The sequence below is a fragment of the Orcinus orca genome, chromosome 4, assembly GCF_937001465.1.
Source record: "Orcinus orca chromosome 4, mOrcOrc1.1, whole genome shotgun sequence".
NCBI lineage: Eukaryota > Metazoa > Chordata > Mammalia > Artiodactyla > Delphinidae > Orcinus > Orcinus orca.
Genome location: NC_064562.1, coordinates 37,406,251 through 37,433,590, shown reverse-complemented (window position 1 = coordinate 37,433,590; position 27,340 = coordinate 37,406,251). Strand labels below are relative to the sequence as shown.

At 40.1% G+C, this 27,340-nt stretch overlaps 1 protein-coding gene and 1 long non-coding RNA gene across 12 annotated transcripts in view; one reads left to right on the top strand and one right to left on the bottom strand.

Annotated features, from left to right (window-relative positions):
• The window catches only part of TMEM192 (transmembrane protein 192), a 29,764-nt gene extending 25,793 nt beyond the window's left edge, over window positions 1-3,971 (bottom strand). For 8 of the 11 annotated variants that reach the window (XR_007476999.1, XM_033413367.2, XM_033413369.2 and 5 more), the window contains exons 1-2: window positions 2,017-2,727; window positions 742-811 (exon numbers count right to left, since the gene is read on the bottom strand). Coding sequence is in view for 10 of the 11 variants with exons in the window: in XM_033413367.2 (XP_033269258.1) it covers window positions 742-811; window positions 2,017-2,255 (309 nt within the window). In the remaining variant the exon portion in view is untranslated. Of the gene's footprint in view, window positions 1-741; window positions 812-2,016; window positions 2,728-3,317; window positions 3,733-3,790 lie in introns of those variants that run through there. The other 3 variants (XM_012538304.3, XM_033413370.2, XM_033413371.2) reach the window with 3 other exon arrangements.
• LOC125964228 (uncharacterized) overlaps window positions 1-27,340 on the top strand; it is a 273,001-nt gene that overhangs the window by 20,819 nt on the left and 224,842 nt on the right. The window lies entirely within an intron of this gene.

Genomic DNA, 27,340 nt, shown 5'->3' with positions numbered 1-27,340 from the left:
ACCTTAAAGTCTCCTCCCCTTGACCATTTTTGATGCTGCAGAGCCCCACCCACCCGGGGACAGAGGAAGAGCAAGTCCTGGCTCCCTGGGGACAGGGCTGGCCTCTCCTCCTCTCAGCCAGACGCCCACGTCCGTGGCCACATGAGATGCCCCAGGGCTCCACGGGGCATAGCGGGGACTTGCAAGCAGGGACCCCGAGACTGTGGGTGTGACTATGCATTCCAGAGCAGGCAGCAGGAGACAGGGCTGGAGTCCCAGCTCTGCCGCCCACTGCCCTTGGACCAGGCAGTTTCTTGGGCTGGTCTCAGTTTCCTTGTCTATAAAATGGGAATAACGCCTACCTCATGGGCTCTTGAAGGGACTAAATAAAACATGAGAAGCAGGTCACAGCACTGGCACATCTCAAGGGTCAATAAATGTCACAGTACGCATCACTCCTTCCCATTAACCTGCTTCGTGTCAATCCTGTGGCTCTCATTGAAAAAAAAACTGTCCCTCTGAGAGCTGACCAAAGCCCGGGGGGGTAAAGGGGAGGTTTATCCTATCCAGGGCCAACCTGAGTCTAGATCCCCCCAGGCCTGCCAGGTGACAAGAACCCATGAGCCAGGGGCCTGGACCCTGGACCAGAGAAAAGCAGACTGGTGAGGGCTCTGCCAGGGCCGCGTTCACGCTGCAGAGCAGACAGGGCCCAACAAAGGGTGGGCCTGTGTGGAGGGGCCCCGTGGGGGGCACCGAGGCTACCCGGCAGATCTCGGGGGAAGGAAGCCCTCGGGAGAAGGAAGCCCTTTCACCAGCCAAGCTGGAACCCTCCCTGCAAAACAATGAATCCCCCATCATTGTTTTGCCTTTAATCACATTTTAAAACACTTGACAAGCGAACATCTGTTCCCTGATGTTTTGTCTTTGTGCATATGTCATCCTCAAAATAAAAGTCCGGAACCTTCTGCACTAGTTTTAAAGTCAGGCTGGACGTTTAGTCATGAACAAAGCTGCTTAAATTTCCCTCTAATTCTAAGTCTTCATGAAGTTTATCATAAGTAGGGTCATCATAAGAGAATTTCTGAATCATTCCAATCAACGATTCTAAGACCTTCATCTTTTTGCTGTCTTTCTCAGTGGCGTAGCCGTGCAGGAGACATCTCCAAGCAAAAGCAAAACCCTGGTAGCACCCGATCTCAGATCCGATTCTAGCTCCATGCAATGTGCCATACTGTCTTCCTTCAATCATACCCAAACTACTTCCTTCTTCATAGCCTTCCTGATAACCCTCCCCGTGAAACCGATCTTGGCAGGCGAAGTCCACTTCCGGTGGCGGCTGCGCCTGTTTTTTCATATATTATATACAGGTTTTTGGTTCTTTCAGGCAGAAGGAAGGACAAGTATCAAAGTGGTTCGAATAAGGTGTGCTTCACAAGGGCAGGACTCTACATTATACTATGTTCTTTGTACCTTTAGTACCTGATACACAGCAGGTACTCAATATGTGTGTTGAGTGAATGAAAGACGGCCCAACTTCTTGAACAGTTGGGATCTGGGAACTTTTTAAAAGGTAGCATTGAAACCCTGACTATAAGACAATAGTCTACTTTATCTCCCACTCGTTCCCTTTCACGCACCTTCTCCTCTAGCCAGCATGAGCTTTCTGGAATGCCCCACAAATACCCTTTCTTATCTTTTTCAGAATCCAACTCATCTTTCAAAGTCCAACCAAAACTTACATTCTCTATAAAACTTGTCCTGCCAAGTGTTTTCTTTCTACTTTAAAACTCCTAAAAAATTACTGCCCATAATATTAATTTGGAATATTTCTTATGCTGCCTTGTATTGTTTCCTTTATGTGTATGCCTTTTGTTTTCCCTGACTACACTGAAGGGGCTGGGGACAATATGGTTTCTATGTCACTTACTCAATGTTCATGAAATACAATGTATTTGGTGACTACATCAAATACACTGCCCTTTGGAGCCTACAAGAAATGTAGGAAAACCATACAAACAAGCACCCTCTGGAACTCACCATCTGCAAGTGAAGATAGCTGTTGTTTTTTCCACACCATCTCCTCCCTCTTCTTTTGTGACAATAGCTACTTTCTTTGGGGACCCAATGTCTACCTCTGCATTAAGTCTCAAGGGGAACATCCTTTGATGCTCTTCACCCTCTGTCCTGGGGTGGTCATGGAACCAAAAAGGGCTGGGCCAATCCAACTCTCTCTCAGAGCAGCAAAGCAAACGGAGTCCATGGTTGAGGCGATCCATCCCAGGACAGATTCTGAAAGGACCCCTGTCTCTGGATCCTTTGAGCTGCCCTTGTTTGGATCCTTTCAGAGGCCTAGGTGTTCATCTACCCTATATCCTTTCAAATAAATCCCTTTCTTCCTTAAAGTAGCCACAATTGGTTCACCCACTTGCAAACAAAGAATCGTTAACTAAAAAGCCTTTGCCTCTTTTAACTCATTTAGGTGTCTGGGCCTAAGACATGGCACACAGTTTTTAGCTTACTGCTGAGTGGTAGAAACCATACCCACAAAATACCAAAAGCAGGCGACTTGCTCAGATCTAAAGCTATGTAGCTATTGGTGAAACATTACTCTCCAACTGTTTGGTGAAACAAATTTCTAAGGTTGTACTAATCCTAACGCTAAAAGCTACAGACCCAAGAACACTGGGGCAGCTTAGCACCAACCAAGAAGCATTTACTGCACACATTTTGATGAGTCTCTAATTTTCCTCTTACTCATTTTCTCCACACATTGTCAGTTCATGAATCTCACTCTTAAAAGATTTAGAAACAATCAGTTTTTCTTTAAATATATATGAGTCTCAAATCTACTTCCAGGTGTTACAGTTAGCTTTCCATGTTCTCAACTGAAAAAAAAAATAGAATTTTTTAGTCTTATCATTAGAAATTGTTCGGTCTTTATTTAGTCAAGATAATTGAACTATAGTCACTATTTGTACAAGAATCTAAGGTCTTGTGTAGGGCTGGAACTGTGTTTCATGTGTCTTGCCTGATGCACCTCATTCAGTGGTAGGATCACAGTAATATTCCTATTAATCTATTAACTCAAATCAGTGCTTTAATATAACTATCAACTTTGCATTTTTCAAGAGCAAGAATTTTGTGCCAATGGGTAACCCAGTTAATTTTGGGCACAAATACATGCTTTTCCTAAAAATGTTTTAATACATTTAAGAAAAGATTTTTGCAATTACTCTTCACTCTGTACACTATATACACTGTAACTAGTGCACTGGTTTTTTAATAATCTGGTTTGGATCCATCTAAGTAAAGAGATTTAAAAATCCCTTCACTCCTACCATGCCTCGATTCAAAACATCACGACATTGTTTTTCTCCAATGTGGGTTTTCGGGTGATAATAACGACAGGTCTGCCGCAGCCGCTCCAAGTCACAGCCCTCAGGGCCAAGGCCGGGACCTAAGAGGACGGGGACTCGCCCCTGCGCCAGGGCGTCCGAGCGACCCCGCGCCCGGGGCCCCGCGCGCACCTCGGGCCGCCCCAGTTCCGGGACTCGACACGCGCCCGCACGGGGCTGGCGCCCGCCCGGCCTTCCGCCAGGAAAATAAGCCCGGGGCCGGCGTGGACCCCGACGCTGCCCCGGACCCCGACGCCACCCCGGTGCCTCCTCCCATAACCCCGCGCCCGGGCAGCCCCGCGCAGGAGGCGCCCCTCCGGCCAGGGCTGCCCCCACCCCCGTCTCCGCCCAGCGCGCCCAGCACCGGAAGAGTGGGCTCCGGGCCTGTCGCTCGCCACCAGCATCCGCGAACTCACGTCCTCCATACTGCCCGCCGGCGGAGGCCGCAGCCCTACCGCCCAGCCTTCGCACCTGCGCCTGGCACCGCCTTCCGGGACCCGCCCCGGGACCCGCCCCTCGCTTTCAATTAGCCGAGGCGCAGAGGGCGGACCCCTCTTCCTCGCTCCAGGGCTCCACGGCCAGCGGCGGCCTTCCCGGTCCCGCCCCCTCGCTCCCGATTGGCAGAGGGGGCAGGATGGACTGGCCTCGCCTCTCGCTTACTATTGGCAGATGCCCCGACACCTAGATCCGGAATGGCCGAGGAGGAGGGGGAGGTTATACTCCCTGAAGGCCAGCCTCCGGCCGCCGCTGCCTCTGGGAATGCTGCTGTGCCTGGGGATCCCGTAACCTGCGCTCGCGTTCTAGGTTGGCCGGAGATTTGGGCACCAAAGGATGCATTCCAAATCCAAGAATCGAACTGTTTTCGGCCGCCACTTGCTTCTTTGTAAAACATTAACTTTTCTCGGTCGTGCTTAATTATTGTTTGCAGCACAGCTCCGTGCACAGAACCAGCGGTGGAATCCCAGTTTCCTATTTATAGCTCAAAATTCCACCTGCAGAGGGACACGAACAGAATAAAGACTGATTTCCAGGACATACAGTTTTCACCAGAGGGACAGGAGGCAATAAGGAATTTTTAGGGCTTTCTCTCTCTCTCTTTCTTTTTTTTAAGTGGAATTGAAAAAGAAAATTTTATGACATTTTTCTGAAAATACACGATCGTTGTAAAACTGTAAGGAAAGTAAAATTTTCTGTTAATACCAGTCCCTATGCTGATACTACAATACATACACTTTCATAGTTTTTAATGCTTATTTGTACATTGTGTATGGTGTGATCTTGTTTATACCGTTGGTGAAATAAAATCATTTAAGTAGCAGCAAAGAAAAAGATGGTGTAAGACTCCACTTGATCTTTAAAATCTCATGAAAATTTTAAATCTTTAAAATTTCTTGAGATTCTATGAATTATTTCTTAAGAGGCTTGTCTAAATGTGCATTTCCCCCAACATTTTATTTAAAAAAATTCAAACCTAGGGAAATGTTGAAAGACTAGTACAGTGAACATCCAGGTACCCTTCACATTGATTCAACAGTGGTTAACATTATGCCAACAGTTAGTTGCTCTGTGTGAGGGTGCATGCTTGTGTGTGTGTCACACATTTTTTAACTGAAGCATTTGAAAGTAGGTTGAGGACATAATGAAACTTCATTCCTAAATACTTCATTGCTAAAAATAAGGACATTTTCCTACCTAACTACAATTATATTATTACACTTAAGAAAACTAATGGTAATTCCATATTTGCAAAAAATTTCAAAATTGTCCCCCAAATGTCTTTTTTGCTGCTTTTATTTCCATCATCTAGGATCCAATCAAGGTTCACACACTACATTTAGTTATTATGTTGACATGTATTTTAACAGGTATAGTAAACTGTAAGCCAGGGTTCTGGAATTAGTCATGGAGGTTTGAATTCTGCATCTTACTAAGGGAGTGATCTTTAAGTTCTCTAGGGCTCAGTTTCCTCATTTGTAAAAATGGAACTATTACTATTTCTAATTTCAGGGAGCTATTTGACTAAATGAAATATGCATGTAATGCTCTTGTACAGGGTGGTCTCTACAAAGCACCCAGCAAATATTAGTCACATTTTTGTCTAATACAAGTTTGTTGAAGTATTATTAACATACATAGTCACTGTTTTAATAACACATTAAAATACTGTTATTCAAATCGTTCAGCAAGTCTTTTTTCCAAAGGTTAACATTTTTCAAAATAAAAAAAGTTGGAGGTGTTACCAAGTCCAAGATTGTACTGCTTGCTGCACAGCAGGCCAATAAATCGAGAGACGAGTTGTTGGGGCAAGGAACACCAACTTTATTCGGAAAGCCAGCCAAACAAGAAGATGGTGGACTAGTGTCCCAAAGAACCATCTTGCCTGAGTTAGAATTCAGGCTTCTTTTATATTAAAAGAGGAGGGAGTAAAATCAAACACTTCCTGGTTCCCATCAGCCTCTGGAGGGGAATGTGTTAATTTCTTCCTCCCTGCAGTCATTCACAGGTAGGCCTGGTCAGGATGTTTCCTGTGAGCTAAACAAAGGTATTTTAGCTTAATGCTCATTACCTGGGAGGCAGGGTTCCCAGAGATGGGTCATTATGTATAATTTAAGCTTATAGGCAACATCCCTTTAGTGATTAACTTAGAATACAAAGGTTCTTGCCTATTACAAGGGGACAAAGATGATGGTGTACTTGATAGGTTAAAGGACTTGCTTACACTTTAGGGTAGAAATAATCTATGATTACCCAGTATAAACCAGGGGGAGCAATGGTCTTAAGAAATAGAATTCTGAGCTTCATGAGGTTATATTGGAGTGGGTTGGTGGGGAGTGAGGTTGTCAGGTTAAGAGGTGTGCTTCCGTAGGAGACCTTGACTTCCAGGAATAACAGTGAGTGGGGGAAAAGGGTGCTCTATGGAAAGGTAAGAGTGAATATTTAGAAGGAAGAAGTAGAACAAGCTTATCTTTGCCTCACCAATTTGTGTAGGCCTAGACATGCAGGAGTAGGTGCTATGTCACGTTTACTGTGTCTGGGTCAAAAGTTAGAAATAAGGAGAAATATATAATTACCACTAAAAGTCATCAATACCCATACTAAGGGAATATAAGCAGAAACAATGGGTTAGGTACAGGAATATGGTTCTGTGGAATTCTGTCCGAAAGGCAGCCTCCAAATTGTGTTTTTATAGAACCAAACGCATATATGATAGGTATGGGGAATTAAAACTTAGTCATCATCAGGAAAGATGATTAAAATCTTATGTCTACATAATGCTCTAGTGATAGACAAAACAAGTTAAATAAACATAGCCCTATGAAGAAATTATATTTATAAAAGTGTCTGACACTTCGTATTTGCATGATTAAAATATTTTTGGTGAAGATTCTTGTACTTGTTTACCTATGAGGAGTAAGAGGAGAGCAGAGAACCTGTCTTTCGGCTAAACAGTTCACCTGGTAAAGATTCAGGTCTGAAGTGCCATCTTTCCTATGACTGTTGTCACCATTTATACAGTTCCAAGCACAGTGCTTAGCCCCTATCACAGATACTACAGTGTTAATAATATCTCATTTTTTCCAGCGTCAAAACACAATATGTCCTTAATTCACTGTAACTTCCATTTGTCAACGAAAAATTAATGTTGATCTAACAAAGAAATGGAAAATTTTACTCGAAACAAAGTGAGGATTATAAGCCAGGAACAGCCTCTCAGAAAGCTCCAAAAACTATTCTACGCATTAAAAGTCAAAGCATAGTTACATAATGTTTTGAGACAGAGAGTTGTCCATCAAATGACATACATATTACTGACAGTTTACACAATCCAGGTGTATACATACAAAGTGAGTAGTGGGTCATGGGTCACTGTGGCCCCTTACAACATTAAGAAGGAACGTTATCTTTTAAGGAGTTGTCTTGTTGGTGCTAGGAGAATGTTGCTCTTTATGGTTGAGCAGGTATTTCTGCCAATGGAGAGGTTTGTTTGATGAACAATGCAGACACACAATGCACAGTGAGGGGAGATAGGAGGCCAAAAGGCAGAGAAAATTTTTTATGCTTAAATTTTTCTTGTCTTGCCATAAAATACAAATTTTATTTCACACATTTTTCAGCTTAATATATCTAGTATCATGTATTATGCAAACGATAGGTACCTAATTAATATTTATCATTGATTTTAAAGTGAGATCTCTTTACTCTCTTTCACAATTGTGACATTTTCACGATTCTCTTAAGTTTCCCTGTACCTCATGAATACACATATTCTAAATTCTGGCTTTGGATAATGCTTTGTAGTTAAGTTTCTCTTAGCTCCCCAGAGATGTGTCACTGAAATTTTCCCTTTCAATGAACAGTCAGAAAAAGTAAGTCAACAGTTATTTTAATGTGTCAAATTATTTTTGGCTTATGTACTTTTTCTAGAAAACATTTTACCGAAAGAAATGTAAGGATATTGTGAGTAATTGGAAATATTCCACAGTTCCCATTTATTTGTTCCATAAGTGTTCGTGTCTTTCAGAGCACTGTGTACCACAAATAGAAACAAACTGCAACCACACATTTCAAATTTGGGTGAAAATGGTCTATTAGAGGTCCTCAGAACCAATGAAATTTCAGACATTATCCAGTACTTCCTCCCACGTTATTGGTTTATGTTCTCCAGGAGTTCTTGTGCCTGACTTTTAAAAACACACTTGTTTTTGAAGACAGAAAAATTTTATTTTGGTTTCACTGACTAATTCGGGAGTGGGAGAACAAATTTGCTAAAACTTCCAAAAATAGTTTGTCCTTGGATAGACACCAAATATGTGAAGTTTTAGACCAGAACCAAAATTTCCCTGAAAGTTTAGAAAAAAACTTTTATCATAACTCAGGAAGAAATGAATTTTGTAACTTTCATGGAAATCAAGGCTACTACTTAGTACTTCTAGAGCTGGTCTCATCTGATTTCTGCTCTTGCCTTATTCTACTCTATTGCTAAATTCCAGGCTCTGCAATCCAGCCAGGTTAGTTCTTAACATTTTCATGGAGGATTTCCTTATACCAGAAAGAACCAGAAGATGAGGCTTTCAGCTTTCTGCAGTGATGTCTCATTTAATCAAGTAAAATTAAGAAGTAAAATTTTTCTTTTAAAATACAATTCACAATTCTGTGTGCTGAATTGTGACATTTGAAATGTCCTCCAATAACTTATAAAGTAATTATTTTGATTTTCCAGTATTTAGAAACACTTGTATCTTCAGTCTCTGAAGTTGTGTGGGCAGAGGTGACATAAAGCAGGATGTGTGATGATTTGCTGTTTACAGCATCTTTGTTAATATAAGCTAGCGATGAATTTGTTCTTTAAAATAAGTGAAAACTAAGTTACTAGAGTGTTAAAAGGAGAAAAAACAGAAAACAAAAAGAAATAATATGTAAATTTGTACACAGACATGTGTATATCCTGCCTCTCTCTAAGAAGGATCCTAGGTACAGCATTTATGGAGGGATGACAATTGACAAAGCCTTTACACATTTTTAAACAACATTTCTATTTTGGTCCTGATGACAATCCTCAGAGGTGGGGTTGCACAATATTATTACTTTCATTTTATAGTTCAGAAAATTGGTAAGAGTGTTTAAATGACTTTCCCAAGATCATCTGTTAATCACAGGGACACTGGAGTTTGACTTCATGTTCAGCACTGCCTCACTCATTCATTTATTCATTCATTAATAAATATTTGCTAAAGTCCTCCAACATGGGAAACTGATAGGCATTGTGGGAAACTAAAAAATTAGTAAGTCCTATGTTTCCTTGTTTTTATTCTTTGTCTCCTGGCTAGTCTTTGTAAATGCTGCTTTCAGATTTGCCCTTAGACTCTTGTCTTTAGGCTTAATTTCTACATGGACTGAGTACCCTATACTCACAAATGCCCGTAATTCTCCCAATTATACCCTCATACCATACGATGTTCTGGTCTCCAGCATTAGCCCAATTCTCTGGTATCTCCTGTCAACCCTTTCCCATTTTCAGGTTTCTATTCTCAGCTGACAGTTAAAAAGGATTCCTGGATGTCCTGATATGTGTGTTTGAAGTAAAGCAGGAGAAAAACCAGAAACTTTTGGAGAGCAAATAAATATTTCATTGTGGTTGAGGTGGTAACTGAGTTGGATTTCACAGAGAAAAGTAGAAAGGGAGGGATATTTGGATTAAAGGGAATGAGCAAAGAACCCAAATTAGAAGCCATAGTCTCACACACTGGGCTGAGCAATTGTTCTTAATCTGGCTCCAATTCAGTTCTGAATGATAAGTAGGTTTCATCTTCTTTCAGGAGACTCATGCTCCAGAGCATGAGTCTTTGTCTGCATAACCCTCCTAGGAATAAAAATGTCCTAGTCCTTTTTCAACTTGAACTTTATATTTCTTTTATAAGTACCTCGTAGTTGATGGATTATTTGATGAATGATGTTGGGAAAACCAGACAGCCATTTAGAAGAAAATGAAACTGGATCCCTCCCACATTCCTTAAGCCAAAATAAGTTCCTAAAAGTATAAAGATTTAAACATAAAAGATAAATCAACAAGTGTGCTAGAAAAAAGAACATTTTTAACATAGTCTTATAGTAAAGAAAGACTTTCCATGCATAACCCCAAACCCAGAGGCACTAAAGGAAAAAAGTGTAGTGGATTTAACTACGTAAAAGATTTGAAACTTTTGCATAAGAAAAAAAGACAGCATAAAGTTAAAATATAAATTCCAAATAATTGAAAATAACCTAAATATCCATTATCTGTGGAATGGTTAAATAAACTGTGGTATGGTATAATTAGAATACTATCCAACAATTTTTTAAATGATATAGATCTATATATGTTGCCAAAGAAAATGCAGCTGTATAATTTCGTGTGTCATAAAAGCAGGTTGCAAAATTTTTTCATGAAAAAGAGAGTACACACATAATGCAAAAATCAAATATTTTGATATTCAAATATATGCTATAAAAGCATACAGAGCTAAAGAAATTAGGCAAGAGAAAGAAAATAAAAAGCATTCAAATAAAAAAGAAAGAAGTAAAACTATCCCTATTCACAGAAGACATGATATTACATCTGGAAAACCTTAGGGAATCCGCAAAAACACCATTAGAGCTAAGAAGCAAATTCAGCAAAGTTTCAGGATGAACAATCAACTCATGAAATGATTTGCATTTCTAAACATTAGCAGCAAACATTCCAGAATAAAAGAACTCCACTTAAAATAGCATCAAAAAGAATAAAATACTTAGGAATAAATTTAACCAAGGAGGTGCAAGATTTGTACACTGAAAACTGAAGAACATTGCTGAAAAAAATTAAAGACCTAAATAAATGGAAAGACATCCACATTCCTTGATTGCAAGACTTAACATTGTTAAGATGACAATACTATCCAAAGTGATAAACAGTTTCAATGAAATCACTGGGAAAATCCTAACAGTATTTTTTCAGAAATGGAAAAACTCATGCTAAAAATCATACAGAATTTCAGGTGACCCAGAATAGCCAAAATAATCTTGAAAAGGAAGAACAAATTTGGAAGACTCATCCTTTTCCTGATTTCAAAACTTGTTACAAATCTGTGGTAATCAAAACAGTGTGATACTAACATAAGGTTAGACATTTACACAAGTAGAATAGAACTGATACCCCAGAAATAAACCCACACATCTATAATCAATTGATTTTCAACAAAGGTGCCAAGATCATTCAATGAAAGAAAGAATGATCTCTTCAACATGTTATGCTGGGAAAACTGGATATCCACACCATATTCAAAAACTACTCAAAATGGATTAAAAACTAAATTTAAGAGCTAAAACTGTAAAACTATTAGAAGAAAATATAGAGTCAAATCTGCATGACCTTGAATTTGGCAATTTTTAAAAAATATGATATGAAAATCACAGGCAACAGAAGAATAAAAAGATAAATTGGACTTCACTAAAATGAAAATCTTTTGTGCATCCAAAGATGCTATCAAGAAAGTGAGAAAACAACCCACAGAATGAGAAATATTTGACATATATCTGATACAGGTTTAATATCCAAAATATATAAAGAACTCCTACAACTCAACAACATCCCAATTAAAAATTAGGCAAAGGACTTCAACAGACACTTCTCCAGAGAAGACATACAAATAACCAATATGCACATGAAAAAGTATTCAACATCATTAGTCATCAGAGAAATGCAAATCAAAACCCCAATGAAATAGCACATCATACCTACTATACTCAGAAAAATGGAAAACAGCAAATGTTGGCAACAATGTGGGGAAACTGAAATCCCCAAACATTGCTGGTAGAAATGTAAAATGATGTAGCTGAAAACAGTTTGACAGTTCCTCAAAAAAGCTAAACAGAATTACCATAAGACCCAGCAATTCCACTCCTAGGTGTATACCCAAGAGGATTGAAAGCAGGCACTCAGAGAGGTACTTGTCTGATAGTGTCCACTGCAGCATTATTAACAATAGTCAAAAGGTGGAACACTCCTTTTTCTTTTTTTTCTGTTTTGTTGTTGTTGTTTTGCAGTTCTCCATGTTTATTTTAGAATTACAGATAGGAAATATAAACATCATTAAATAGTATGAGTAGAAATAATAGCAGTCTTGTTAAAGGCAATAATGGTAATGTGTATGTGTCTATATATATATATATATATATATACTGTATATGTACACATAGGATAGATTTTACATATTTACATATGAAAGGAGTCAGGGGACTTAAATCCCTGTAATTTTCAGCTAGAGTTATGATTTCCTGCCACTGAAATTAAGAAGATTGACAGATGAGGCTCTGGAAACATCACAAATGTAAACAGATGGAATGAAGAGCTTCAGAGCTGAGCTGTTCCTCACAGGTGCATGGAGAGACACACAAGACAGTCACACCGTGCACATAATCACCCACCAAGTCCCCTGTTTACAACTCCTTTTTTAGCAATTCCTGTGCCAGTCAGGCCCCAGCACCTGGCCTGAACTCTTTGGGCATCTTGGGGACATGAGCCTCTCTCTGCAGGGGTTAGGGTGTGGAGGCCAGGCCTCTCCCTTCCAGCACCTCCCCTCACTCAGAGCTCAAGCGTCCATCAACAGATGACTGGATAAATAAGTTCGGTCTATACATGCAATGGAATATTATCCAGCCATCGAAAGGAATGAAGTTCGATACATGCTACAATATGGATGAACCTTGAAAATATTATGCTAAGTGAAAGAAGCCAGATATGAAAGACAAGTACTATTATGTTTCCACTTATATGAAATATGTAGAATAGACAAGTTCATAGAGACAGAAACTAGATCAGAAGTTACCAGGGGTCTGGAGAAAGGAGGAAGTAGGGAATTATTGTTTAATGGGTAAAGATTTCTGTTTGGGGAAATGAAAAATTTTGGAAATAAATAGTGGTGATGGTTGCATAATATTGTGAATGTAATTAATGCCACTGAATTGTAAACTTAAAAATCGGAAACATGGCAAATGATATGTTATAAATATTTTACCACAATAAAAATATAGTTAATAAAAAGTCTGGAATAGGAATACACACACAAAACTGCTTACTGTGTAATTATGAATCATTGAATGATTCTAACTTTAACTCACATGATAAAGAGTTAATTTCCTTATTATACAAAGAGTGCTTCAAATCACTGTTAAACAAAAATGTAAAAAAAGGGGAGGGGGCAAATGATAATAAGTGGTTCACAGAAACAGAAATACAAGTAGCATAGGAAAAGTATGTTCAATTTCACCCATATTTTTTTTAAAGGCAAATTAAAACAACAGAAGATGCTATTTTACTTATCAGATTGACAAAGGTGGAAAGTCTGGGTGACAGTGTGGGAAACATTCCCACACCATTCTGAGAAAAATTTGGCCAAATCTGTCTAATCCATCAAATAAAATCCAAGTTTTAAATATTTATCCTTTGACTCTAGGAGTTTTTCCTGATGTTATACTAGAAAAGATAAGAAAGATATTTGTTTGTGGACATTTGTTGGAATATTGTTTCTAAACTCTCTTCTTTATTAAAAACAGTAATAATCTGAATATCCATCAGTAGGGGACTAGTTAAATAAAATATTGCACCAAAGAAACTTACCATTAAAAAGCATAGGGGTAGATCTCAATGCCATAGCAAGTAAAAAATTTCCAATTTGCAATTATATGTATATTGTATATGTTTCCATTGTAGTTACCTCTACTGAGAAGGAGTTAAGGGTATTGAAGAATGCTTTCTTTCCAGGTTAAAAATTTCCACACTTTAAAGTGTTTACTATATGTAACGTTTAACATTTAAATTTTAAATGTTTCATTAAACAGGTAATTCATGACTACACCATGAGCAGTTTGGCATGTATTTTCTTGCAGACTATTTTCTGTATACTTATACAGCACACATTTGCATTTGGTTTTTCTATTATGTATACATTTTTTAATGAATAAAATGATATCATAACTATTTTTTCTACACTGTAGAACTGAGTGTTTTTGGATAATGTATATAGATCCACTTCATTTTAAAAAAATTGCTGAATAGTATTCTAATTATGAATATCATAGTTTATTTAACCTCAATATATATCCTCACATATTATATAAACTCAAATAATATATATTCTCAAATAATATCGTCAAATAATGGATATTTAGCTTATTTTATTTGATATTTCAAATAACGCAATAAATGAACATTTTCCTACTTCCTTCTTTAAGTACACTTGTGCTTCTTGATGCATTTTCTGGAACAGGTATGTTATTTTTACAATTAAAAATAGTTTGACAGGGCTTCCCTGGTGGCGCAGTGGTTGAGAATCTGCCTGCCAATTCAGGGGACACGGGTTCGAGCCCTGGTCTGGGAGGATCCCACATACCTCGGAGCAACTAGGCCCGTGAGCCACAACTATTGAGCCTGCGCGTCTGGAGCTTGTGCTCCGCAACAAGAGAGGCCACGACAGTGAGAGGCCCGCGCACCGTGATGAAAAGTGGCCCCCGCTCGCTGCAACTAGAGAAAGCCCTCGCACAGAAACGAAGACCCAACACAGCCAAAAATTAAATAAAGAAGCTTTCATTAAAAAAAAAAGTTTGACAAAGAATCATGCTTTGGAAGGCTACTAGACATAAATTTGGAAAGTTCAGACATAAGTATCCAACCATATAAATAGAATATATATTTAAAGGCAGAGGGTGTCTCTCTATGTGTCATTGGAAAGCAGCCAAGAGAAATAAAATGGGGGGAAAATGACTTAAAAACCTACGTCATAGTCAACATGCCTAAAACATGGTTTGAATTAAATATATTGAATCAAAGATGGGAAACTATAACCGAAGAAATTAAGAAAAATACTATAAGGAAAACAAACATCAACAGGAATGTGAGGAGGAGTCCTGGACAAGGGGAGTCAGAGAGTAAAGGTTTCCTCAGCCAGGATCAGGCCGGACTCGAGAGAAAGATGCACTGATGCCCTTGGCTCCTTGACGCTCCTGTCTGGACCGGTGGCTCCTCTTCCTTCCCTAACAGCAGATTTTCTCCAGCCGCTTAAAAGTAACAAAACTGAATTTCTTTCTTTCAAGGTATCCTTTTCTCATACTTTTTAACATACATTTTAAGTTGACTTTTATCCTTTAGTGACTGAGAAATTAGCAAAGTTTAAACCAGATATTTAGAGTTTAGAAGGTTAAAAAAAGACCAAAGCCCTCTCCCGCCGCGGAGCACAGACTCCGGACGCGCAGGCTCAGCGGCCATGGCTCACGGGCCCAGCCGCTCCGCGGCATGTGGGATCTTCCCGGACCGGGGCACGAACCCGTGTCCCCTGCATCGGCAGGCAGACTCTCAACCACTGCGCCACCAGGGAAGCCCTCTCGTCTCTTTAGATCCCAGTCCACACCGTGTTTCTGTCTGACTTCCAATAATGATTTCCTGTAATCGCCGAGTTTCATGGTTATGCGCGCCCCCCCCCCCAAATCAGACACTTTAAAGTGTGATCCACACACACAGCCCAGAACTGAACAAGCAACAAATGGAGGTTGAATTGAACTTAAAGAGAAATGAGGGAAAAGGGATAAAAATAAGGTGCTACTGGAAGGTGGGAAGTGGGATAAATACGATCAAGAAGGATGGGTTAGGAGAGATGTGGGAGGGAGGAGGAGAGAGAGGGATGGTGGAGGAACAGATAAGAACGCTTGCGGCAGTTGTGCAGAGGTACAGAAAAGCAGTGGGGCGAGGCCTGAGGGGCACTGACCTGGGGACTCACCGCGCCCCTTCTCAATTAGTTCAAGACCTGGAGAACAAGATCTACGTGAAACACCAAGGGCTGGTAGGGGCACAGGGAGATAAACCGTGTAGGTGCCTGGCGTAGGGCAGCAGAGGCACCAAACACACAGACACTCCGTGCTGACAGTGAGTGGCAGACGGATGCCAGGCAGCGAGCAAACGTCTGCGTGGTGACAGGGTCCCGGCCCGGCCATCAGCAGCAGCGGGCTCTGCGCTTGGGCGTTTCTGTGGACCCCGCCGTAGCTTTGCAGCCTTACTCTCCGAATGGTCCTGCATCTGCGGCAGACTCACTGTCCAGAGGCGTTAAATAGGAAGGGCAATCTCGGGATCTCATAACAGCCTGGAGGGGCGTGGGAGGGGCAGGCGCTTCTCAGTCCCCTGCACTCTGCAGCACCCCAAGCCTGAGAGAATAAGCAAAGTGTTTTTGCCTCAAGCTTTCAGGACTGAATAAAGAAGTCCTTTTCAGGATGTCTACAGGACATACTTTCTTTGATCCCAAATTACATTTCATTTATCATCTCTGCCTTCCATCCCCAAATGCTGGGAAGCTGTCTTATTGTTTTAAGGGGCCATTTTGCTCTGAGCACACTTTCCACGTCAGCCTGTCCTGTCAGAGGCACTGTGGTGTCCAGGAGAGAGCCTGGCACTTAGAAAATTCCAGCTCTACAATTTCCCCTCTGAGCCTCCCTTTCCTCATATATAAAATGGACAAAATGATACTTGTCTTATAAGGTTCCATAAGGATTAACTCACATGTTGATGGGACTGGGCACAAATGAGGAACTCATGATGTGTTAGCTTCCTTCCTGTCTCTCCCTCTGCCCTCCCTCCCTCCTCCTCTTCTCTATACTGTAAACTGCAGGAGGGGGGCCTGGGGCACCTAGTTCTCTCTGTGGGTATCCAGCACAGCAACACCCGTAATTAAGTACTTCACAAATGCTTTTTGATTAAGCTCAGCAGCATCCTAGCAGGCGAAAAGCACTTTGCTCAATCACCCTGATTAGATGTTTTTCCTTGGCAGAATTTCAGATGGCACCAATGCTAAATTCAGAGTGTTGTTTTGGCAAATCACATAATGCACTTCATTTCTCCCCAAGATGGAATGATACTTTTCACACCTGTCTCACAGCTTTGCCTCTATGGCACTGGGCAGTCAGGCGTCTAGAATTTGAGTGTCCTGCCCTTAGATCACATAGTTATCTAAGATGGAAGCAAAGAGGTTAAGCTGGAGGCTGGTCAGAGAGACTGATGAAGTGCTTTGTTGCTTGTTCACGGTCATCACCCCTTCAAAGGTCAGGAAGAGAGGGTGAGATAAGGCTTTCAGTAGGAACCCAGATGTTAGCTGGGGTCTCCTGGCCCTTCTCCCTTCACTGATTTCTGCAAGAAACCAATTTACACCAGGTGTTTGTGGATTGTAGAATTTTCTGAGGATTTGAGGAAGCGTGGGGCTTTCTGCCATCCTACTGGCTCAGCCCATTTCCCCGCTGTTTGCTCCGTGCATACTCTTTTTTTTTTTTTTTCCCCAGTACGTAGGCCTCTCACTGCTGTGGCCTCTCCTGTTGCGGAGCACAGGCTCCAGACACGCAGACTCAGTGGCCACAGCTCACGGGCCTTGCCGCTCCGCGGCATGTGGGATCTTCCCGGACCGGGGCACGAACCCGTGTCCCCTGCATCGGCAGGCGGACTCTCAAGCACTGCGCCACCAGGGAAGCCCTCCGTGCATATTGTTGCTTACATGTTTTTGTTGCCGATCAGGCTCTTGATGCCTGCCCTCCTCCACTAGCAGCTTCCAAACAGAGCTTCGGGGCTCTCCCTAGGAGAAATTCTGTGGTGTGGAGTCTTCTCTACCTCATCACCCCTCCTCCTACTCTTTAACTCCCACCCCTCCCCTACACTGCTCTGGTGGCTGCCCCCTAGGAGCAAGCAATGAAGTTTGGGCAGGATGGAACACGTTCATCTCACTGCCTTAAGGACTGCAAGCTATCCAGCAGCTTTCCTGAACTGACTTGCTTTGCAAAAGCAGAGCAATTTCGTTCTAAGTTCCCTGCCCACCCCTGCACGTAGAGACACCGTTCTCATCCAGCCCTCTGAGCGGTGCTGCTCCTCCACTAGTAATGGACAGTGGACCCTTAGAAGTGTAATCTTTCTCATCAAATGGATAAATAGTATTTCTGGCTAAGTGTTTAAAGATAGATATTTGTTTCCTTTTCATGATGTGTATGAAGAGGCTCTTTAGTGGACACTAAATAATTAAAGCGAGCTGTTATCTGTATAGCACTTAGTGTGCATCAGGTATTGTGCTAAGAGGTTGACATACCAGAATATCTAAGAGTCTTAAAACATGAGACCTTAATAATGTGCCTCAACTCTGATAAGAATCATCATCATTTTCATCATCACTAAGGCCGGAGTCTTTAGTTCTGTATTAAGCTGTTGCCATGTACCTGGATACTCTTGTCTTTGTGCAGGTGGCAGGAACATGAAGCCAGATAACAGAACCAAAATTCTTTACCTGTGAGTTTGGGAAGAGGCATTCTGGGTGTCTTTATTTTTTTTCTCGAGAAGGAGAGCAGGGAAAGGAGATTAATATTTATTAAGTGACCACTATACAGTAGGTATTATGTGCTTATTTTATAAAATTACCTCATTAAACTTCATAACCTTATGAGGTAAGTGATAGTATGCTCAATTTAAAGAAAAGAAAACCAAGGCTCGGTAAGCCAGATGATTTGGCCAAAGTCACACAGTTACACCAATGTGTAAACTCAAATATATGTGACAGCAAAGTGATGGTTTTTCACCCTAAACATACACACTACAACAACAAATGGAAGGCAGATGTTTCTTTCTTTGTTGAGTCTTTGTTGCTGCATGCAGGCCTACTCTAGTTGCGGCGAGCAGGGGCTACTCTACATTGCGGTGCACAAGATTTTCATTGCAGTGGCTTCTCTTGTTTCAGAGCTTGGGCTCTTGGTGCATGGGCTTCAGTAATTGTGGCACGCGGGCTCAGTAGTTGTGGCATCCGGGCTTAGTTGCTCTGCGGCATGGGGGATCTTCCCGGACCAGGGCTCAAACCTGTGTCCCCTGCATTGGCAGGAGGATTTTTAACCCCTGCGCCAGCAGGGAAGTCCCAAGGCAGATGTCTCTGATGGGAGAGAGTATTTTTAGGTTTCTGAAATTATTTTAAAATTTCAAGATTAGGAAACTTGAATAAGGTTGCTGTGTTTTCTAGAAATCAATGTTGAGCATTCATTCTCTTTTTAAGACAATTTCTTCAATATTGATTGACTTTATAGAAATCTTAGATGACTGATGATTTTAAACTAAATGCAAAGCAACATAAAACTATTTCATTGCATACTCTTCAGCAGGTATTATATTCAAATGAACTCTGTGTGTATTAGGGAGGTTCCTTTTTTGCTCTAGGCAGAGATTACATGACTTTTACGTGCTAACATGGCAGCATAATAAAGATACATTTGGTTCTCTGTTTCAGGTTGTCTTCAGCCTTTTAAAAGAAGGTTAAGGAGGGAATGAAAGTTGTTTCCTAGCAAGAGAATATGACTGATTATAGAATATTTTTTCTCCCTCACAATTTTCATGCTACATCTGGGCACCTGAAGGAGTTGTGTCTATCTGAAGCCTGTTACAGACATCCTTAACAATTTTGGTGACCATATCAAGTACGTACTCCCATGAACTAAATAACGGTGATTAAATCAATCAGAAGCAAAGTTGACTGGAATATAGGTATTGTAAATGTTCTCTTTTGTTTCAGGAGCTTCATGGTTATGCCCTAACCCACTCAGCTCAACTTCAGACAGCCCATAACTGAACATGCAACAAATGGTAGTTGAATTGAACTCAGTCAAAGAGAAAAAAAGGGAAAGGTATAAAAATAAGGTACTAGTGGAAGGTGGGGAGTGGGATAAATATGATCAAGAAGGATGGGTTAGAAGGAGAGGTGTGGGAAGCAGGAGGAGCAATGAGAGGAATGGTGTCAGGCTTACCAGTGACGCTATTCTAGATTTTCAGCCCCCTTCAAGCTTCCAGACGACTGCATCCAACACTACATGGGGAAGAACCACCCAGTTAAATCCAGCCCAAATTTCAGAATTGTGAGCATTAAATAGTTGTTATTTTAATCCACCAGGATTGGGGTGTTTAGTTATAATAGCAACAGATAATTGAAATAGAGGTCTATATGGAGAGTTATGCTTCTGGTACCGTAGAAGAAGCTATCAGCTCAAACTGCCTGCAGATAACAATTATAAACTCCGGAAAAAATATAAGAAGCAACTACTCAAGGGCTATGAAGTCTGGTCAAAGCAGTAAGTTTTGGAGAAGAGTTGAATCTTGGAAGAAGAGACTATTACAGGGTGAGTTTCCCGTTTATTTGCAGCTTTTCCCTGAGTGCAGACCAAAGTCAGAGGAGGGCACAGAGCAACAAAAACTCCAATGGAAAGTTAGCTATCTTTCTGATTTGAACAATAAGTTTGGGGCAAATAAGGGTAGCCAGAACATGAGAGAGGAATCCCAGAAAGGAAAGAGCTAGAGAAGGGAGCCAAAAATTTTGTGTGTAAACTTTGTGCCAAATGCTGGCTGACTCCTGAATTATTCATGGTGTCAGACTGCAAGCAGTGAAGCTAAAGGTAAAAGAACAGAACTGAGATTTGAGTTGCCACCCACCACAGGTGACATAAGGTTTCCATTGAGTCTAACCAAATTGACTATGTGCTAAAACAAAACTGTCAACATTCTTCAGAGAAATAGAATCCAGAGTCTCTACAACATAACATCTACAATGTCTAGGATATAATCCAAAATTATTTGACTTAAAAAGAACTAGGAAAATCTGAGCTATTCTCAAGGGAAGGAAAATCAACAGAGGTCAACTATGAGATGACCCACATGGTAGAATTTAAAGGACTTTAAAGCAGCTGTTATGTTCAATCAGATAAATGGAAATATGCTCAGAATAGAGATCTGGAATAGGATTTGTAGATGGAAGAGGGAAATTGGAGAGAAAGAGGGACAAATGACATATACAGACAAGTTCTTCCCCTTTCTCTGTCAGACTCATAGAAAGCATTTGATTGTCCTTTCACCCTTGGCAAGGGTAAGTATCTTGGCAAGGCGGTGTGTATTTTCTTGAAAAAGCCTCTATTGATAGAAAAGTTACTGTTTCAAGGTACAGAAATATGAGTCAAAGTTGAGTCAGTATTGTGGGTGGGAAGGAGGAAAATGCAAAGAAGTAGCACAATATGGAATCTGAAGAACTAGAGGATAGCCATCAATTTATATTATCTTAGGCATATCATTTAACCCTTTTGAGCCTCAAATTTCCTCACTTGCAAAATGGGGATATTAATAACACTTGCTCCAAAAGGTTGTAGAGATCAGCTAGATAAATATAACACATGTGTAAGTATATTTTGTAAAGTACTATAACTTAGACATGTTAAACACAACACTCTTAATGCAAGACATAATAAGATAAAGGTTTTTATTTTGAAGAACACTTGGGAATAAGAAACAATAACATAAAAATAAAATAGTGGTTTTGGCATTGTTTTCTGTTGAACCATTTTGGGGAAAGTTCCCTTTTTTCCAGCTATAAATCCAAATACAGAAATTTAATTTAGCTACTGAGAAATACAGTTAAGTTTAAGTGTACTTCACAAAGAAAACTTGTGCTTATTTGCATCTAAAGAAGACTGACTTTAAAACATTTTTAATATGTTGTATTTTTCTTACACATTCTGATATGGTGCTGTGATTTTTGTGTCTCTGTTTCCTGATAAAGTTTCAGCCTGGAAAGATATTTACCTCTCTCTCTCTCTCTCTTAGGCCATTTTAAAACACCAGTGTCATTTATTGAGCAAAATAGTTTATTTTAAGCACAGTTTTACCAGCTATCTGTTTAATCTAAGAACATATTTACTCCAAGAAATTTCCTTTGCAAAGTGGTGAAATGTCACGATACTCATTGACATTTCTAAAAGGATGCCTGCTTCTTGATCATTGAGATTATCGTAAGGACTGACTAAAAAGTATTGTAAATACCTACTTATGGGGTACAGCTCAAGTAGCACTTAGGTGCCTTTTTTATTCACCCCAAATTGGAGCAATATGAATGTCTGAAATTTTGCCACCAGAAAATGGCATAATGCTTTGTCTCTTATTGAAATTAAACTATCTCTAAAAGGAGAATGTGTAAAATTTCCATCAAAATTTGTAGTTTGATATGAATTAAGTCTTTGCCTGAGAACACAGGGGAAGGAGGGAAAATATGAAGGTACCTATCCTCTAAGTTACAGTCTCGTATATTAAATGCCAACTTCATATTGCCACTTGAATGTCTAAAGGGCATCTCAAACTTGAAATATCTCCCCCCAACAGCAAAAAACGCTTGATTTTCTTCCCTTCTCCTTCATGAACTTCTCCATATTATTGAATAGAAATACTACCATTCAACCAGCTTCTAATGCCAAGAAACTTAGAGATAGCCCACAATCAAGCCATCAACAAATCCTATTTGCTTTAGTTGTAGAATATATATATATATATATATTTTTTTTTTGCGGTACGCGGGCCTCTCACTGTTGTGGCCTCTCCCATTGCGGAGCAATGGCTCCGGACGCGCAGGCTCAGCGGCCATGGCTCACGGGCCCAGCCGCTCCGCGGCATGTGGGATCTTCCCGGACCGGGGCACAAACCCGTGTCCCCTGCATCGGCAGGCGGACTCTCAACCACTGCGCCACCAGGGAAGCCCTGTAGAATATATTTTAAAAATCTATCTCCTGTTACCTCCTATACCACCTTATAATCTAACCATCATTACTTCTCACTTGGACTATTTCACTGGCTTTCAAATAGTTTCTGTTTCAATCCTTACCCTCATCCCAATTTATTTTCTACATATCAGCCAGAGTAATCTGTGAAAAGCAAAAATTAAATCATGATAGTTCTCTGCTCAAAATGCTCAGATGACTTGCCATCTCACTCTGAATAAAGTCAGAAGTCCTTACCATGGCTTTTAGGTAAGGAGAGCAAAGCATCAAAACTCACTTTATTTTAGTCTGGGAGATTCTAGATCTATACACACAGAATTCATACAGAATCATGAAGGTCCTAGGGGATTTGGACAAGGCATTCAGGGTACCATGCTTCAGAACTGACATAATGAGACAAAACCCAGAACCTCCAGGTTTTAACATTGGAAGAGGAATATCCAGAGAGAGAGGAGTAACTAACCAAACCCACCTGCCTTCTTGAGTTTTACATTAAATTTGGGATCTTTCTGTAATTCATGATTTTATGCTGCCACTACCAGGCTGGTACCTTAGTTTCCTCATTTTGTAAGTGGAGCTACTAACAGTACCTATCTCATAGGATTGTGGTAAAACTTTGAGTTACATGGGTAACATGCTTAGAACAAACCCTCGTACACAGTAAGTCCTTAGTAAAGTTTAGCTGTTATTATTAGAACAATTCTATCTTAGTACCTAACCATAACCGTTGTATTCATGTAACATAATTGGTCTCTCTTGAGTAGTAGCTAACTCCCTTACGTATCATGGCTCATAGGCAGTTATTCACATGGGTAAAGACAATGTTCAGGGCAAATTTCTCCCAAAACATTTTGATGAGAAAGTAACATGTAATCTAAACTCTCTACGCACATACTGAATTACAAAGACATCACTTAATCCTCTTCCTGTAAATTCACTTTAATTTTGGTTGGGAATATTGGTACCATTTTAATTATTTTTTTTGAAGATTAGTAAATACTATTTCTTTTTTAAAAAAATAAATTTATTTATTTATTTATATATTTCTGGCTGCATTGGGTCTTTGTTGCTGCACGTGGGCTTTCTCTAGTTGCAGCGAGCGGGGGCTACTCTTTGTTGCGGTGCACGGGCTTCTCATTGCGGTGGCTTCTCTTGTTGTGTGGGTTTCAGTAGTTGTGGCTCACAGGCTCTAGAGCGCAGCCTCAGTAGTTGTGGCGCACGGGCTTAGTTGCTCTGTGGCATGTGGGATCTTCCCAGACCAGGGCTCGAACCCGTGTCCCCTGCATTGGCAGGCAGATTCTTAGCCACTGCGCCACCAGGGAAGTCCCAGTAAATACTATTTCTAAAGAATTTATTTTTTATTTTTTTCTTAAGAGTCTTTCTTTGGAATGGGGTCTGACTTAGTGAAAAGTTTAGTGCATGGCTGCCTGTGTAACTGACTTACCATCATAACTCATATAGAAACCCCATCCTGTCATTCTGTCACATGGCAAGAATTCAAAAAGTGTTTGTGCCTCTCGGAGAACAAAGGGAAATGTAAGCTGTGTGATCAACAGTTAACAAGCAAAGGAGAACAAGCATCTGGTCAGAGAGATAAAAAGTCCATTTTGTTTCAGGTACCCTTAATAATTTAGTTTTGTTCTAAGATTTGTCTTTGACATCAATTTCCATGGAAAGCCAGGATTCTAGGAAGGATAACAGGCTGGATCCACTCTGGGGTAGTTATAGGAGGGGTAAAGTGTGGCTTAAGTACTTTCCTACCCACCAACAACTTCTGCCCTTTTTTACACTCCTCTTTCCTCTTTCTTCTCTCTACTCCACAACCTGATCCCCCACTACCCCTCTCATAGGCCCCAAACATTAGTGCTACCTTCTGGTGCTCAGGACCTAGCAGGACATAGTTCGTTCTTTGACCATTGCCCACCTTCTCACCACTATGCCTTCCCCTATCAACTGACCACATTGAAAAGAACTTACACTTTTCCCTCATATTTTCTCTCCTCAAGGTCCCAATAAACAATAGCTGCTTACCTGAGAGGTTAACTAAAGGAGTGAACAGCCGATACTGGTTTTTTTAAATGTAACTCTGCAAAATATATTGCTTATAAATAGGGGTTTCCAGAAGTGGCAATGCCTTAACTAAAGAACCAATTTCTCCACTAATAGAATTAGAGGCATCTTGGCATGGTAGCTGCGGAGGGATTTTTTTTCTGAATTATATCATCAACAAATTTAATTTTATTATATCACGTTCTAATTTAAACATGTATTACCCACTGTGGCTAAGTTTGTTGTTGTTGTTGTTTTTATTAATTTTTATTGATATTTAACTCACATATCATAAAATTGCCATTTAAAGTGGATAATTCAATGATTTTTAAAAATATGTTTACTGCTATCTAATTCCAAAATGTTTTCATCACCCCAAATGGGGAAATATTTTTGAACAAGAAAATCTTTCAACAGTATGTCTCAAAACATGCCTACTTTACAAGATTGTGGCTAGAAAAATAATTAATTGGAATGCCCTTTAGAAGATTTAGAATTCTTTTGAGTAAGAGGAATATCCAAGGCAATCATACAATAACATCTCCCTACAATTAAATTTATTACACTTGCTAATTGAATTGATCACAGTTAAATTGATTACATTTACAAGAACACTGTGATAATAAATGGTTTGCAATTGTTTTGCTAAAAAAAGAGAGAGTAGATGGAATAAGGGCAGTATAGGAGAAAATATATCCTTTCCTCACCAGTTAAAAGTAATTAGCATGCTCTTTATTCTCAGGTAGGGTAGTAAAAAAACAAAAAAGGGAGGTGGGTGGTTGTATCCTTTAGAATTGTCTTGTCTGCAAATAGGAGAAACCAACCCTAGCCAGCACTAAGAAGAGATGGAGATGGAGATGGAGATGGGGAGAGTGAGAGAGAGAGAGAGGGAGAGAGTTGTGGGGCGAGAGAGGGAAAACTTGAGAGAATTTATTATAAAGAGGCAGGGACCCATGGCAGTAGACTGGAAGTAGGACGCCTACAGCATCCTAATGAACCAAGGAAATACTTGCCCCATTTTTCTCTACTCGCTGACCAACTTTCTCTGTTTCCCAAGCCACATGGCAGAAAACCTGGCTGCCAAAACATCCTCAATTTTTATTAGCCTACAGGTCCAGCCACCTGGTGAAAGAATTTTCTGATTCCTGAAGATTAGTATTGGCCCAGTTTTGGACAGTTGTCCACAGTAAAACCAATCTGTCAGTGATAATTTATATAGACTTCAGGGGTAAGAAGTCTAATTTTTATTAGCCTACAGGTCCACCCACCTGGTGAAAGAATTTTCTGATTCCCGAAGATTAGGATTGACCCAGTTTTGGACAATTGTCCACAGTAAAACCAATCTGTCAGTGATAATTCATATAGACTTCAGGGGTAAGAAGAGCAGGAAAGAGGTCACAAAAGAAGAGAAATTTGGGCAATCAAATAGGTTTTCACTATAGTGATCTTTGTGGTCTCATCCATCTAAATAAGATTGTTTCTGTTTGAAATTTCTACAGTTCCCTACCCTTACTGCCACTAGCCACAAGAAAAGAAATATACCCACTACCTTGTTTGAAAATTAATTACAGGGATTTCCCTGGTGGCGCAGTGGTTAAGAATCCACCTGCCAATGCAGGGGACACAGTTTCCATCACTGGTCCTGGAAGATCCCATATGCCATGGAGCAACTAAGCCTGTGTGCCACAACTACTGAGCCTCCGTTCTAGAGCCCGCAAGCCACAAACAACTAGTGAGCCCGCGAGCCACAACTACTGAAGCTCACAGGGCTAGAGCCCGTGCTCCACAACAAGAGAAGTCACTGCAATAAGAAGCCGGCGCACCGCAAGGAAGAGTAGCCCCTGCTCTCCACGACTAGAGAAAGCCCGTGCGCAGCAACAAAGACCCAATGCAGCCAAAAATAAATAAATAAATTTATATTAAAAAAATTAATTACAGTCAACACTTCCAATATCCAATGTCTATTTTCCAACTTGAAAAAGGAGGGGCACTTAATCATACATGGTAGAAAAGTGTAGAGTCTATTCAACCTAACCTTTCAGTGAACTCCAGTGAAGACTGACTAGAAAATAGCATTCAGAAGATAAGACTCTGTTACTGACATACTCTCAGATATCCACTAGAGTTTTCCATTCCAGCATATAAATAATGAAGAGCTGTTGGGAGTGAAGCCAAATGTTTCTGTTACCCAGCTATAGCTTGAAAGGAAACAAAGTTCTCTTAAGGTATTGCAGAAAGCATTATTTCTGGGATTCTGGTAATAATACTTGAAAGGAGGCTTCCATCGCTATCAAACGTTTTGCCTTAAAGAGGGTTCAAAAAGCATTATATTAAAAACAAATGGCCAATAAAAAATTTATGTGTGCAACCTCACTAATAATAAAATAAATAAAAAATAAAGCAAAAACCATTGGTTTGGTCAGCAATTTGGCAATGAATTTAAGAAAATGATCATTGTTCATTATTATTAGGGATGTGTTAAAATAGACACTATCAGGCTCTGATGATGGGGTGAAAATTGGCACAAACTTTCTAGAGGTAAATTTGGCTGTCTGTATCAAGTGAGTTTTTAAAGATTTTTTTAAAAAGGAATTTATCCCCAACACACACACGTATGTTCATTATGACATTGTTTCAATAACAAAGATCAAAGAGAAAGAAAAAATTAAAATATCTAGTATGAGAGGATTAAATGGCTAAGTAAATTAAGGTTTAGCAACACAATAGAACACTATGCAAGTGCTTTAAATGATGCACAGATACTAATATCACTCTTTGATAAAAGTAGCTATTTGATAAATGAAGTACAGTATGTC